The sequence below is a fragment of the Syngnathus acus genome, chromosome 2 (assembly GCF_901709675.1).
Source record: "Syngnathus acus chromosome 2, fSynAcu1.2, whole genome shotgun sequence".
NCBI classification, from domain to species: Eukaryota; Metazoa; Chordata; class Actinopteri; order Syngnathiformes; family Syngnathidae; genus Syngnathus; species Syngnathus acus.
Window position 1 is genome coordinate 3,991,757 of NC_051088.1, and position 11,960 is coordinate 4,003,716.

The window sequence follows — 11,960 nt, forward strand, 5'->3', positions numbered from 1 at the left end:
CGTATTTTCGGAATTAACTTTTATTTCCATAGTCTAAATGGAAATTCAGCATCCTATAATGACTAGTGGGATGATCTGCACTGATGCTTTTGTTTCTTTAAGCCTTTTCAGTGTTATATTTGATTACACAATTAATATGAACAGAGAGTGCAGCCGCATGAGGCGGTTGGCAGACATTTCACACTGTTGGAGTGCTAGACACCAGAGCAGCTTAGCAGAAATCACAAATAGATACAGTATTGTCTCGCAATTGTGGCTATGATTAACTCTACAGTATTTATTTGCCTGCTATCTTCCCAATACAGCTCTGGCCATGGTGCTTATTTGCGTAAATAAAAGTGAAGCCCATATATAGTGTGTGGGTGGGGAGCGTTTTGGAGTGGGGTGGCAGTTCAATATCATTTAGTCTATGACTAAGGGCATAGCATTACCAAAGTGTCAATAATGTATGTGTAATGATTTCAAGTGTTGAGTTATCTTGAGAGCCTTTTATGAAGGAGCCTACCTGGGCTGCCACACCACCATTGAGCTCAGTCGCCAAGGAAACAAAGGTCACTTCATCCATAAGCATTTGCATTTGTCACATGAAGCTACTTTACAAGGCGTCCCCTGGGACATTAAATTTAAGGCATGGGAGTGTATTTGGATTTTTAGAGGTGCGTTGCAATGTTTGTTTACTTGTGTCTCCAAGAGGATTTTTTTTAGCCTATGTCCTGTCAGAAAAAAGGGCATCAATTTCTGGCCTATCTATTGTGTAGAACGATTTTATTCTGTCCAACCGAGTGTTCTTTTTTGAGGTCAAAGGGTGTGGTCACAAGCTGTTAGTAAAGTGTGAAGTGAACAAAAACATTCTCTGTAGTGAGCATGTTATTTGAGAGCATTAGAAAAAAAAAATCAGTAAGGAATGGGCCTTAAGGCAAATCCAGATAACAGGTCCAATTCTAGAACTTGGGCAACATATTGGTGGGTCCCATTAAGTATTAACGGAGGGTTCTCCGTCTTCTTTGAGATTATGACAATGCAAATTCTTTCACCGTCAAGGCAAGTAAAAGCTCCGCTTTCACAGTGATTTTGACATTTAAATATGTTGCCCGTTTTCTGTCCCCGTGCTGCTCCTTTTATCTACTTATTACACTTTTTCATCTCCCACCATAGCAGAACAAGCCACCAAACGAATTAGGATTCAAGCGCAACGTGGTAGCCAGTGAATGGCAACTATTGAGGAAAATCCCCAACAACTCCAAGCTCATGTTTTCAGATCTGTGATATATGATCCAATATTTGGTACCTGAGCTTGGAAATAGATTTTTTTTATTTTTAGATGAGGTCCCACTCATTGCCTTCTGTCCTTTGATCGATACCATTTTTCCAGCAGCAAGGTTGTCCATCGTTACAGCACTAGTACTTAGGTGTACTTTTTCCTCCCTTTGATGTCCAATACTGTGTCCTTAGTCGCTATTATCATCTGTCAAAGCTCAGGTCACTGCTTCCTTTTTCGCTCTGTGTCTGATAGAGACGCGATGGATGCTAGTAGTTTCCTGTCATTACCTGTTATCGCTGGCGGTGAAATTGAGGTGATGTTTGGAGGATGTGCAATATTTTCTGTAACACAATAGTTGTAAGCTGATTGCTGCTGCAGAAATGGAGAAACAAAACCATAGCTGGATCAATATCACTATGCCTTTGGTGTTCTCATCATAATCACTCAGTCGCAGAATAATGGAACTCTGAGATCTTATGACAAATGATCAAACATCTGCACTCATACCAGTAGAATGTCTCTTAAAATGATTCATCAATATCAATTTATTGTCCACAACAAATTGAGTCATTTTCATAACATGTATATTCTATTTTTATAATCACAACAAACATTTTGCACATGTCCCTGTAACTGCTGTCCACCCTGTCATCATTATGGGCTGAATTCCTCCTTAAGGGACCCTCTGTCCATTGGCACGACCTGCATTTTTCTTGGGCTAGTGGCTCGTTGCAGAGTCGATATTTATGCTTATGTTTTTTAATTTTTAATCATATTACGTGTGCTGTCGGATGTTTTCAGGCTTAACATGTCCACTCTGTCATCGTGAAATTGATATAAAAAAAACTTTGATAACTTCAAATTGTATTTATTGAACCACACACTAACTGCTTGCTCACGGAATCATATCGATAAGTGAAGGTCCATCATGTGTTCTTTAAACGCTAACATTCGCCAAAAATGTCCACCCTGTCATAATCCACCCTGTCAATAGTGTTGGATCTTGTCTAATGTGATTTTTAATAATCATCTTAATCACTGGTGAAATGAGGACGTCTCAAAGACACCTTATGGTGACATTGTCTGTTGTTTTCTTCCATTGTTTCAGTGAGTGAGTGAGTGAGTGAGTGAGTGAGTGAGTGAGTGAGTGAGTGAGTGAGTGAGTGAGTGAGTGAGTGAGTGAGTGAGTGAGTGAGTGAGTGAGTGAGTTAGTTAGTTAGTTAGTTAGTTAGTTAGCTAGTTAGTTAGTTAGTTAGCTAGTTAGTTAGTTAGTTACAATACAAAGACTAAAATGACACCGGCATGTTTCCAAATGTTGAAGGGTTAACAAGCACAAGTGTTGATATTGCATATCTACAGAGGTAGAATATTTCAAAATATGCGTGCTTTCTGAGCGGAAAACCATGTAACAGATTGTGAGCAGTCTCCACAACACAACGCCGTCAAGCTTTCATCAAAAAATCGAAGTCACAAGCGTAGGCAGGCAGCCTCTGGAAAGATAAATATCTTAATTATTCCAACAGTCTTGAGGGAGGAAAGATACTCACATCCCAGCTAAAAGCACTGCCTGCTTATTCTGAAGGAGATCAAAGACAGGCTGTGATTGAACACATTTTAAGTCAAATGCGGAACATGAATAAAACATGTCATATAAGTTGGGTGTAGCCTGAAGAAGATAATTGAGAATGACCCGGTCTGACGCACAATTACTCACATGTCCGCTATTTAGGGAAAGATCTGAAAAAAACTGTCACAAGGCCGTTTCACACAAAGTGCGTGATGATCTTTATTGCTTCCCTCTTTTCCCCTCCTCCTTCTGTCTTTTTGTTGCGTCCTGATATCTATTTAGCTGGATGACGGTCAAGGTCCAGTTCTGATGACCACCGTGGCAATGCCTGTGTTCAGTACCAAGAATGAGACTGTAAGTATCAGCACCATTATTTCATTATGACTCCGCTGCCAGGTTCTAAGAAATGTGAAATAACGTTTCTTTGACTGCTTACTTTTTGAATGAAGGATTGACTTGAAAGGCCCACTTAATCTTGAATTATAGGAATCTTTCAAAGAGCGCTTAGCCTTTGTAAACTTGTCGAGAAAATCAGTTTGAAATTGTTCAGACTACTTTCAACAATTGGTCCTTATAGTACATTTGTCTGGCGCGGCACCTCAATTAACATGTCAATCCAGGAGCTCACTGTAATAGATTAGTACAAAGTTTTAAATCAACGTGTGGATTACCTTCCAAGTGTGCTCTGCATGAAATCTTTTCAAATAATTCTCAAATGTTTTTTTTTTGTATTTTATTTTGTGTTTTTAGCGGAACCATGGCATTTTGCTTGGGGTGGTAGGAACTGATGTCCCTGTCTCAGAGCTCCTCAAGACTATTCCTAAATACAAGGTATACGATGCTATTATTATTTGTACAAAGGCCCATTATAATTATACAGACTTCATGCGAACATGGACTCGGTAATTGGAGTTGCAAATTGTGGCGAGGATAAAGAAAAGATTTTTCATATAGTGGTTTGATGCTTATTGTTCTTGCCTTCTTGCTCCAATGCAATAATCAAAGAATCAAGTTAATTATATAGCATGGACAGCAGTGCTACTTGATGCTTGTGTTCCCTGTTGTTTTTTTTTTATGTATTATATAGAGACAAGGTTTTTTCTTTCCTTTAAATTCAATAACAATTTAAATTAAAAGATAAATAAATATATACATTTTGTTGCTTTTCTTTTTCATTATTGTAGTTAGTAGTGTGTCATTAAGCTGTACATCATAGCCATTCTCCTGTCATCTAATCATAATTTGGAGAAAAACACGGTAATCCAAACTATTCCAAATCATTTTTAATAAATAATGAACGTCAGCATGAAGAAGCACATTTCCAAAATAACTATAACAACAATGCTAGCATTTTTACATTGAGACCCTTTATGGCAGTCTGTGAAGTTACTTAGCTAAATTTAGATATTTATTGAATAATCTATCTTTACGTTGTGTGTGTATTTTCTCTTAGTTGGGCATTCATGGCTATGCCTTTGCAATCACCAACAACGGCTACATTCTTACCCATCCAGATCTGCGGCCACTTGTAAGTACTTGTTGCTAAACTAATTTTGGACCGCTCTATTTTAGCCACCCTATATAAATTGCATAGGTTATTGTTGAAAAATATTGCTCAATAGAAATTAGTCATTAGTCGTGAGTTCATGTCAAGTAAAAACATTTTTTGCTGTCACATCAGGATGTCAATGGGCACATACAGTAAAAATAGACATTTGTGATTTGTAGTTAAGGAAAGTGTGACCCGGTCCTCCACTTCAAAGATACAATGTCTAAATGGTTATGATTAACGCTATTGTGTTAATTGAGCAAGAAGAGTGAAGTAGAAGGGAGGCTGTAAAAATGCAGCAATAATGGAGGGATGAGATGAGATGAGAAAAGATGAGGAGGAGGAGAAGAAGACAAAACAGTTGGTGAGACAGTCGGACAGATGGTTTAATAGTGGTCTAATTAAAGATGTTAATGAGGAGTACTAATGAGGGTTGGGAGGCTATATTCGCTGATAGATGAACACGAACGAGACTTCCTCGTACGCACATTCAGTACCGCTGCACAAAAACATGTTGACACACAGATGGGTAACAAATTGAAATAGAGGATAAAACACAACATAATGTGTATTGCAAGCTGTTGGCATTGTGCCGCTCATCTGTCGGAATGTGACACACTTGAACCAATTAAAAAAACATTTTTGGACACGTATGATGAAATCATCCCATCATAATTTCTTTCCCGCCTGACCAGTATGGCGATGGCAAAAAGCGAAGGAAGCCAAACTACAGCAGTGTAGATCTGTCTGAGGTCGAATGGGAGGACAAAGATGACACGGTGAGACTTTGCTGTTATTCTAACACCATTATGAAACCCATGTTGGACTCTCACCACTGTCTTTTGTGCTTATAGCTGAGAAACGCAATGGTCAACAGAAAGACGGGGACCTTCTCAATGGAAGTGAAAAAGAGTATCGACAAAGGGGTGAGCAACCCCCCCCCCCCCCCCCCCCACTCTCCTTTTTGCAAACAAAACCATTTTCTAAAGCTTCTGAATGGAATTTCAAAAGCAGCACTTAGCAGAGAAAGACCACTTTGCCAAGAGGTTATACAGCGGTATACACTATTGACTGGGGAATTTGAGTCTGATTTGGTTTGTTCTGCATGCACGAGTGTGTCTGCCTCAGTGTGTGAGCCCTTTATCTCCGACAAGCACATGTTGCTGAATACAAGAGTCAGCAGCCTGATGTGTCTTTTGGAGAGAAAGAGTGTGTGTGTGTGTGTGTGCGTGTGTGTGCGTGTGGGCGTGTGTGTACGTCTGGCTTCGCATTGCACTTTTAAAGCTTTGTAGAGAACGTTGTACTTTCAGCTGATTAATAAGCATTCAATATGCAAATACATATCTTCAAATACAGTATACACATTCATGCACACACAGCACTCATTCATATTCACAATTTTAATTAAAACAAATTCACAGTGCACAACTGTATAGTCCCATCACCACTAGATGGAGCCATGCTGCAGCAAATTGTATAATACTCAACTGCTGTATGTTAGTGCTGTGGCTATGAAGACTGGCACAATAGATTGTTCATGTCCGTTTTGTTACAGAAGCGCGTGCTGGTGTTGCAAAATGATTACTACTACACAGATATCCAGGGTACTCCTTTCAGGTGAGAAACATTTGGACATTTATTTTTGCACAATGAAGATTAAAAGAGGAGGGATTTGTTTTATTGCTAGTCTTGGAGTAGCTCTTTCCAGAGGCCACGGCAAGTTCTTCTTCGCAGGGAACGTGACTGTGGAAGAAGGTATGACATGCACAGTAGTTTTGTTGTTATTGTCATATGATTTTATGTAGTGGGTATAAAAAGTGTACATACGTCAATTCAACTTTATATTATTATTATTATTATTATTATTATTATTATCATCAATCAAACTATGACTTGTACAACTCAACTGGGGAAAAAAATAATCTTTTCATGAGGGAGGTTAAAGTAATCATATTGATTAATGTGGTTGGGGTAGTGTTTCAAAATCGGGTCACAGTTCATAACAGTGGCTATAAAGATACTGGTTCCAAAATTCAGCTGTCAGAGTTTGTGACTTCAAGTTTTCGTAGGGTCTAGTGTTTCACAGTTAAGGTTGGGGTTTCAAAATAGTGCTTCAAAGTAGGCTTGGGGTTTTCAAAGTAGGATTTCAAATAAGAGTGTGGGTTCCAATGTATGGTTTCCCGTCATTTCATATTCCACATCTTTCCATATCATTCAATATTTTTCAATACCATTCCTCATCATTCATTCGTTCGTTCGTTCGTTCGTTCGTTCGTTCATTTATTCATTCATTCATTCATTCATTTATTCATTCATTCATCTTCCAAACCGCTTGTCCTCACCAGGCTTGCAAGCGTGCTGGAGCCATATTTTTCCATATAATTCAGTAATTTTTATTATCAATCGTTGTCATTCCCGGTTGTTGCATAGCATTCCACATCATTCAATATCTTTCAACATTGTTACATACAAGTCAATATCAAATGTTTATCATCCAACATTCACACGCAGTTTCTCCAAAAAAGTGCATTCGGTAGTCATCCTATTGATTCGTTCATATTTTTTTTCACTGTGAGTTATTTATCTCTCGTGCTGCAATGTGTGCATCGTTCTAAAAACATTGGTGTTACCACTGACAATTTGTGTTTTGAATGCAACAAAACTCCTCATAGGTTGTTGAATAAGTTGCTTAAAGTTGCCAAGTCACTCCTCACAATTTGTAGAAGTCATCATAGATCGTAAAATTCCACTTCTCACGGTGAAGTAGTAGATGTAACATAAAACCCTCAAAGTTTAATATTTCTTTGGTGACTCTTTGACTATATCTTGATAGATGCTTATGTCAACCACAGTGTCTAACTTCCATCTCCAGGCTCATGCATGTAAATATTCATGTCACGGTGGTCTCTTTGTAACTCCAAACATATCCATCATTGGGAGCACTCTGAGCATGACTTGGCTCTTCCTGATCCAATCAGTCCTGCCAAAACCAGACACCAAATACATTTTTCACACTTGCTGCATGTATTTGCCAAGATCAGACTTAAACACCTTCTCTGGCTTAACTAAATGTTATTCAAATCATCTATTTTCCTTTATTATTTTTTTTTTTTTTACAGGTCTTCATGACTTAGAGCACCCTGATGTAGCCCTTGCAGATGAATGGTAAGAGTAAAAAAGACTAAAACATTGTTTGGGTTGTTTCAGTCAACATTATGAAAAAAAAAATATTTCTTAGTCATGAGATGTTGAGTTCACATTTTATTTTTTTTTAGCAAGTAGTGTTGTTAAAGTTAATACTTTGAATTCAGACACATTGTTGAGCTTCTATCCAGTCAGAAAAAGGAAACCTGAAATAAATATATAATGCTACTGATCCTGAATGATGAGTTATGCTTTAAATATAAAGACAATACCCTGTTGCGACATTGCAGCCAGTCTTCCATAAATATTTACCGTATGTTTTGGAGTATAAGTTGCACCGGACTGTAAGTCGTACCAGCCATAAAATGCACAATAAAGGGGAAAAAACATATAAGTCGCACCTGAGTATTAGGGAAATTTATTTGACAAAATCCAACACCAAGAACAGACATTAATAGGCAACAGTCTGAACGGTACGGTATGCTAACGTTACATAAACACATAAAAGAGAAACTGAGAATGTGCCTGATGTAACATATTAAGAGTTATTCAAATAACTATAACATAAATAACAAGTTTATCGAACCATCCGTGTCACTCCAAATCATTAAATCCATCGAAATGTTTGTCCACTGTCACAACTCAGCTGACTCCGGAAGTAGATGCGGTGCTGACGTCAGACTCATCATCAGTTGCAGTTCCAATTATTCCACAGGCCTAGAGCGCCCTTATGCGATTTAGTGTAAAAATAACATGTGAAGTGATATACTAGTAAGTAAGTAATATGTTAATGATCAAGTAATAATGTGTTAATAATTTCACATATCGTCGCTCCTGAGTATAAGACGTACCCCCAGCCAAACTATAAAAAAAACTGCGACTTATAGTCCGGAAAATACGGCAGTTGGTCTTTAATTTGGGGAATTTTCTTTAAACTGTAATGCTCCATATTCAAAACATCTGTCATCAGATACCATCAGATATGAATAAAAAATAAAATTATTTTCATTTACATATATTCATCTGTCTTGAAACAGGACATACTGCAATACAGATGATCACCCAGAGCACCGCTACCTGACCCAGATAGAGGCAATCAAACGCTACCTCAGTGGACATGAACCCCAACTACGATGTTTGTAAAATTTATGAACAATTTATCTTATTTGTGGTATTTTTCCGGCTTCAATTTATGCATGTTTTTCTCTCTCTCAGGTGATAAGGATTTGGTTCAAGAGGTGCTTTTTGATGCAGTGGTAACTGCCCCACTAGAGGCATATTGGACCAGCTTGGTGCTCAATAAGTCTGAGTATGACACACACACACACACACACACACACACACACACACACACACACACACACACACACACATACACGCACGCGCACACACACGCATATATGCTTACACAAACACACGCTAATGTGCTAATGTGGCTTTACTCGTCTCGAGACAGCATTTATTAACCATTTTAAAACACAGGAACTCTGACAAAGGAGTTGAGATCGCCTATCTTGGCACAAGGACCGGCCTGTCCAGAATCAACCTGTTTGTTGTACCTAACAAACTTACTAGTCAGTAAGTAAACATTTCAATTTGGTTACTTCACTTAGTAAAAATAGAAAATCCAACTTTCCTTAGGTTTTTGATGGAAGAAATTCTGGCCTATGAATTAATATTTATTTTTAAACGTGCATGGATCATCTCTGTCATTTCCGTCTGTTTCAAGAGACTTCCTGACTGCTGAGGATAAAGAAGGCGTGTTCAATGCCGATCATTTCCCCTTGTGGTACAAAAGGGCAGCAGAACAAGTTCCTGGCACCTTTGTCTACTCCCTTCCCTTCAACACAGGTTAGTAAATCAGGATATGTGGAACATTTCTGAATTTCTGTCACTTAATACCAACACACGAGTGTCCTTACAATTTGTCATTTGTGCTGAGTCATTGTTTTTGATATCAGGTAGGAGCTACCTGATAATTGTTTTGCTACCTAAGAAATATTTCTGGTGGTCAAAGATAGCACTGCCGTCTGTTTGAATTGGAATGAGAGATGCTAGCTGTCTCGTGCATGTGTTAATATTAAAGATAAGGTTCTACTGACAAGCTTGTTGCCCATAAACATTGTAACCTCTTATCAGTATGGTTTTAATCTGAATTGCAAAAAATAGTTTGTTCAATAACCTCAAAACATTCCTCTTTTGCTGTGGCTCAACATTTAATTAACCTTGATCAGATTTGATGGTTTAATCACGAGTGTTATTTCTTCTTCATAAATGTTAAAATGAAATTGCGTTAAAATGTACAAAACAGTGAAATTGGCATTCCTACACCTATTATTGTGAGAAATGTTCAGTTGTAATGACTTGCTAGACTTTAAGGAGTGGTTATCAAAAATAATACGCTTAAAAAAAATGAACACAAGGTAAATTTAGGTTTACAATGTTGACCTATTCTTCACACACACATTTGGTCGTCTTCTTGAGTCATGCCCCCCCCCCCCCATTAATTCTGTGATATGCCCTTGCGGACAGGTCTGATTGCTTTGGGCTGAAATCAGATATGGTCGGAATAGGTCCAGCCCTTTCCATAGTGACTTGGCCAGAACACAAACACACACGCACGCACGCATGCACGCACGCACACACACACACACACACACACACACACACACACACACACACACACACACACACACACACACACACACACACGGACACACGGACACAGTTCAACTTTTTTTCTCCTCCAAAGAAGGAACTTGTTTTTATCTGTCCACAGCCTCGGGCTTTAGTCTCAGCTAATACAAGTGATCCGAAAGCCTCTTATTTACTGGCAATGACTCGCCTTGGATTCACTCACTCATGGCAGGAATCTGCTGCCGTGGAATAATATTCTTCTGCCGTTTATCTTTAGTGCATCCCTCGCCACTCACTTCAGAACTGATAAAAAGAATTTGGAAAAGATTCATGATGGGTGTTTGTGTGCTTGTAGGCTCAGAAAACAAGAGTGTCGTCTTAGCCAGCACAGCCATTCAGCTCCTGGATGAGAGGAAATCACCCATAGCTGCGGGTGAGTAGGTGATGGCTGCTTCCACCCTGCCCCCCCCCCCCCACACACACACACTCACCTCTAAAAATGTGCTTGCTGTTATATGAATGTACACTCCAAAAAAGTTTCAAAATGAACAGTCTTGCATCAATTAGCAATTAGCACAATTCATGTCTTACACAATGATTAAGCAAAGGCCAGACAGTGTTGCAATTATATTATGAAACCTATTTTCTCTTAACAATGGTGATAATGAGAATGCGCGTTCATCAAGCAGATGTCGAGGGTGCTACCCCTTTCCTTGAATGAGAGAAAATACATAATGGACACTCAATGCAGATGAATGCAAATTGCCATCTAGTATTTTTTTGCCATTCCTCTCTGTCTAATGTTACCGTGATTCTTCAAGAATAACACACACTTGTATTTTAAGCGCTCACCAAAAATTGCTTATAAAAGCTGATTTGTACTCTATTTTTTATTCATTATTTATTTATTTTATTTATTTATTTTATATTTATTATTTTCATTTATTATTAGTGTATTATTTCACCAATTTGCCACGCTCAAAAATTATCCACATTGTAATTTGATAATTTAGGATCTCTTGTGTTATTTTTTGTGTAAAGAGAAGTTAGCATTTTTGGTTGTCAACATTTGAGCCTTCGTCATGAAACCGAAGAACAGCTGATAGTTCCAAAGATGCGCCGATTGTTGGCGATGTTTACCGTGTGTATCAGAGGCAGACTCGCTTTGGAACAAAATTTGTCAGGGAAATCTAACTTTTTACAAAAAATGACACTGCGGGTAAGACATGTTTGTTTTTATTCTTGGTTGTTTTGTTTTTCTTCACCCTAACCTGCTTGGGGACAAATCCACTTGTGAGGCCATCATGGATCTTTTAGCACAGCAAAAATTACGTTATTATAGACACATTTTTAATGTTACATAGTATCGTATTGAAATGAAAATAAACCTTTTTCCAACCCTCTAGATCTATGCATTGTGACACATTTTCTCAATTTCACATATACTCATGTATAATACGTACCCTCAATTTATTATTTTATTTGAGGGTCGCTGAAAACTTTTTTTAGAAAATAACATTAATAAATTTATTAATTTATTATTTATAATTTAAATTTAATAAATTTTAACATATAGTACAGTGATGCACAGATGATTCTACCCGCACCAAAACACCAGGACATCGCTGTATCTCGGCAGAGGGAGCAACCACCCGGTTGGGGAATAACCATTGGTAAGACAAGGGAGGCAACGGAGAAGGACAGGAAAAGAGAAACATTTTCACGGTGCCTGACTGCCTTGACATGAGAGCAGTGCATTGTGGGTGCTATAGGCCTGAGGGAAACCATTGGAGCAGAAGGAC

General features: G+C 38.3%; 1 protein-coding gene across 6 annotated transcripts in view; it reads left to right on the forward strand.

Annotated features, from left to right (window-relative positions):
• The window catches only part of LOC119135263 (voltage-dependent calcium channel subunit alpha-2/delta-3-like), a 91,032-nt gene that overhangs the window by 47,212 nt on the left and 31,860 nt on the right, over window positions 1-11,960 (forward strand). For all 6 annotated transcript variants that reach the window (XR_005100539.1, XM_037272764.1, XM_037272778.1 and 3 more), the window contains 13 exons: window positions 3,111-3,182; window positions 3,579-3,659; window positions 4,282-4,356; window positions 5,073-5,156; window positions 5,232-5,303; window positions 5,933-5,994; window positions 6,065-6,132; window positions 7,497-7,542; window positions 8,559-8,656; window positions 8,737-8,830; window positions 9,004-9,099; window positions 9,251-9,372; window positions 10,514-10,591. Coding sequence is in view for 5 of the 6 variants with exons in the window: in XM_037272764.1 (XP_037128659.1) it covers window positions 3,111-3,182; window positions 3,579-3,659; window positions 4,282-4,356; window positions 5,073-5,156; window positions 5,232-5,303; window positions 5,933-5,994; window positions 6,065-6,132; window positions 7,497-7,542; window positions 8,559-8,656; window positions 8,737-8,830; window positions 9,004-9,099; window positions 9,251-9,372; window positions 10,514-10,591 (1,048 nt within the window). In the remaining variant the exon portion in view is untranslated. The remainder of the gene's footprint in view (window positions 1-3,110; window positions 3,183-3,578; window positions 3,660-4,281; window positions 4,357-5,072; window positions 5,157-5,231; window positions 5,304-5,932; window positions 5,995-6,064; window positions 6,133-7,496; window positions 7,543-8,558; window positions 8,657-8,736; window positions 8,831-9,003; window positions 9,100-9,250; window positions 9,373-10,513; window positions 10,592-11,960) is intronic.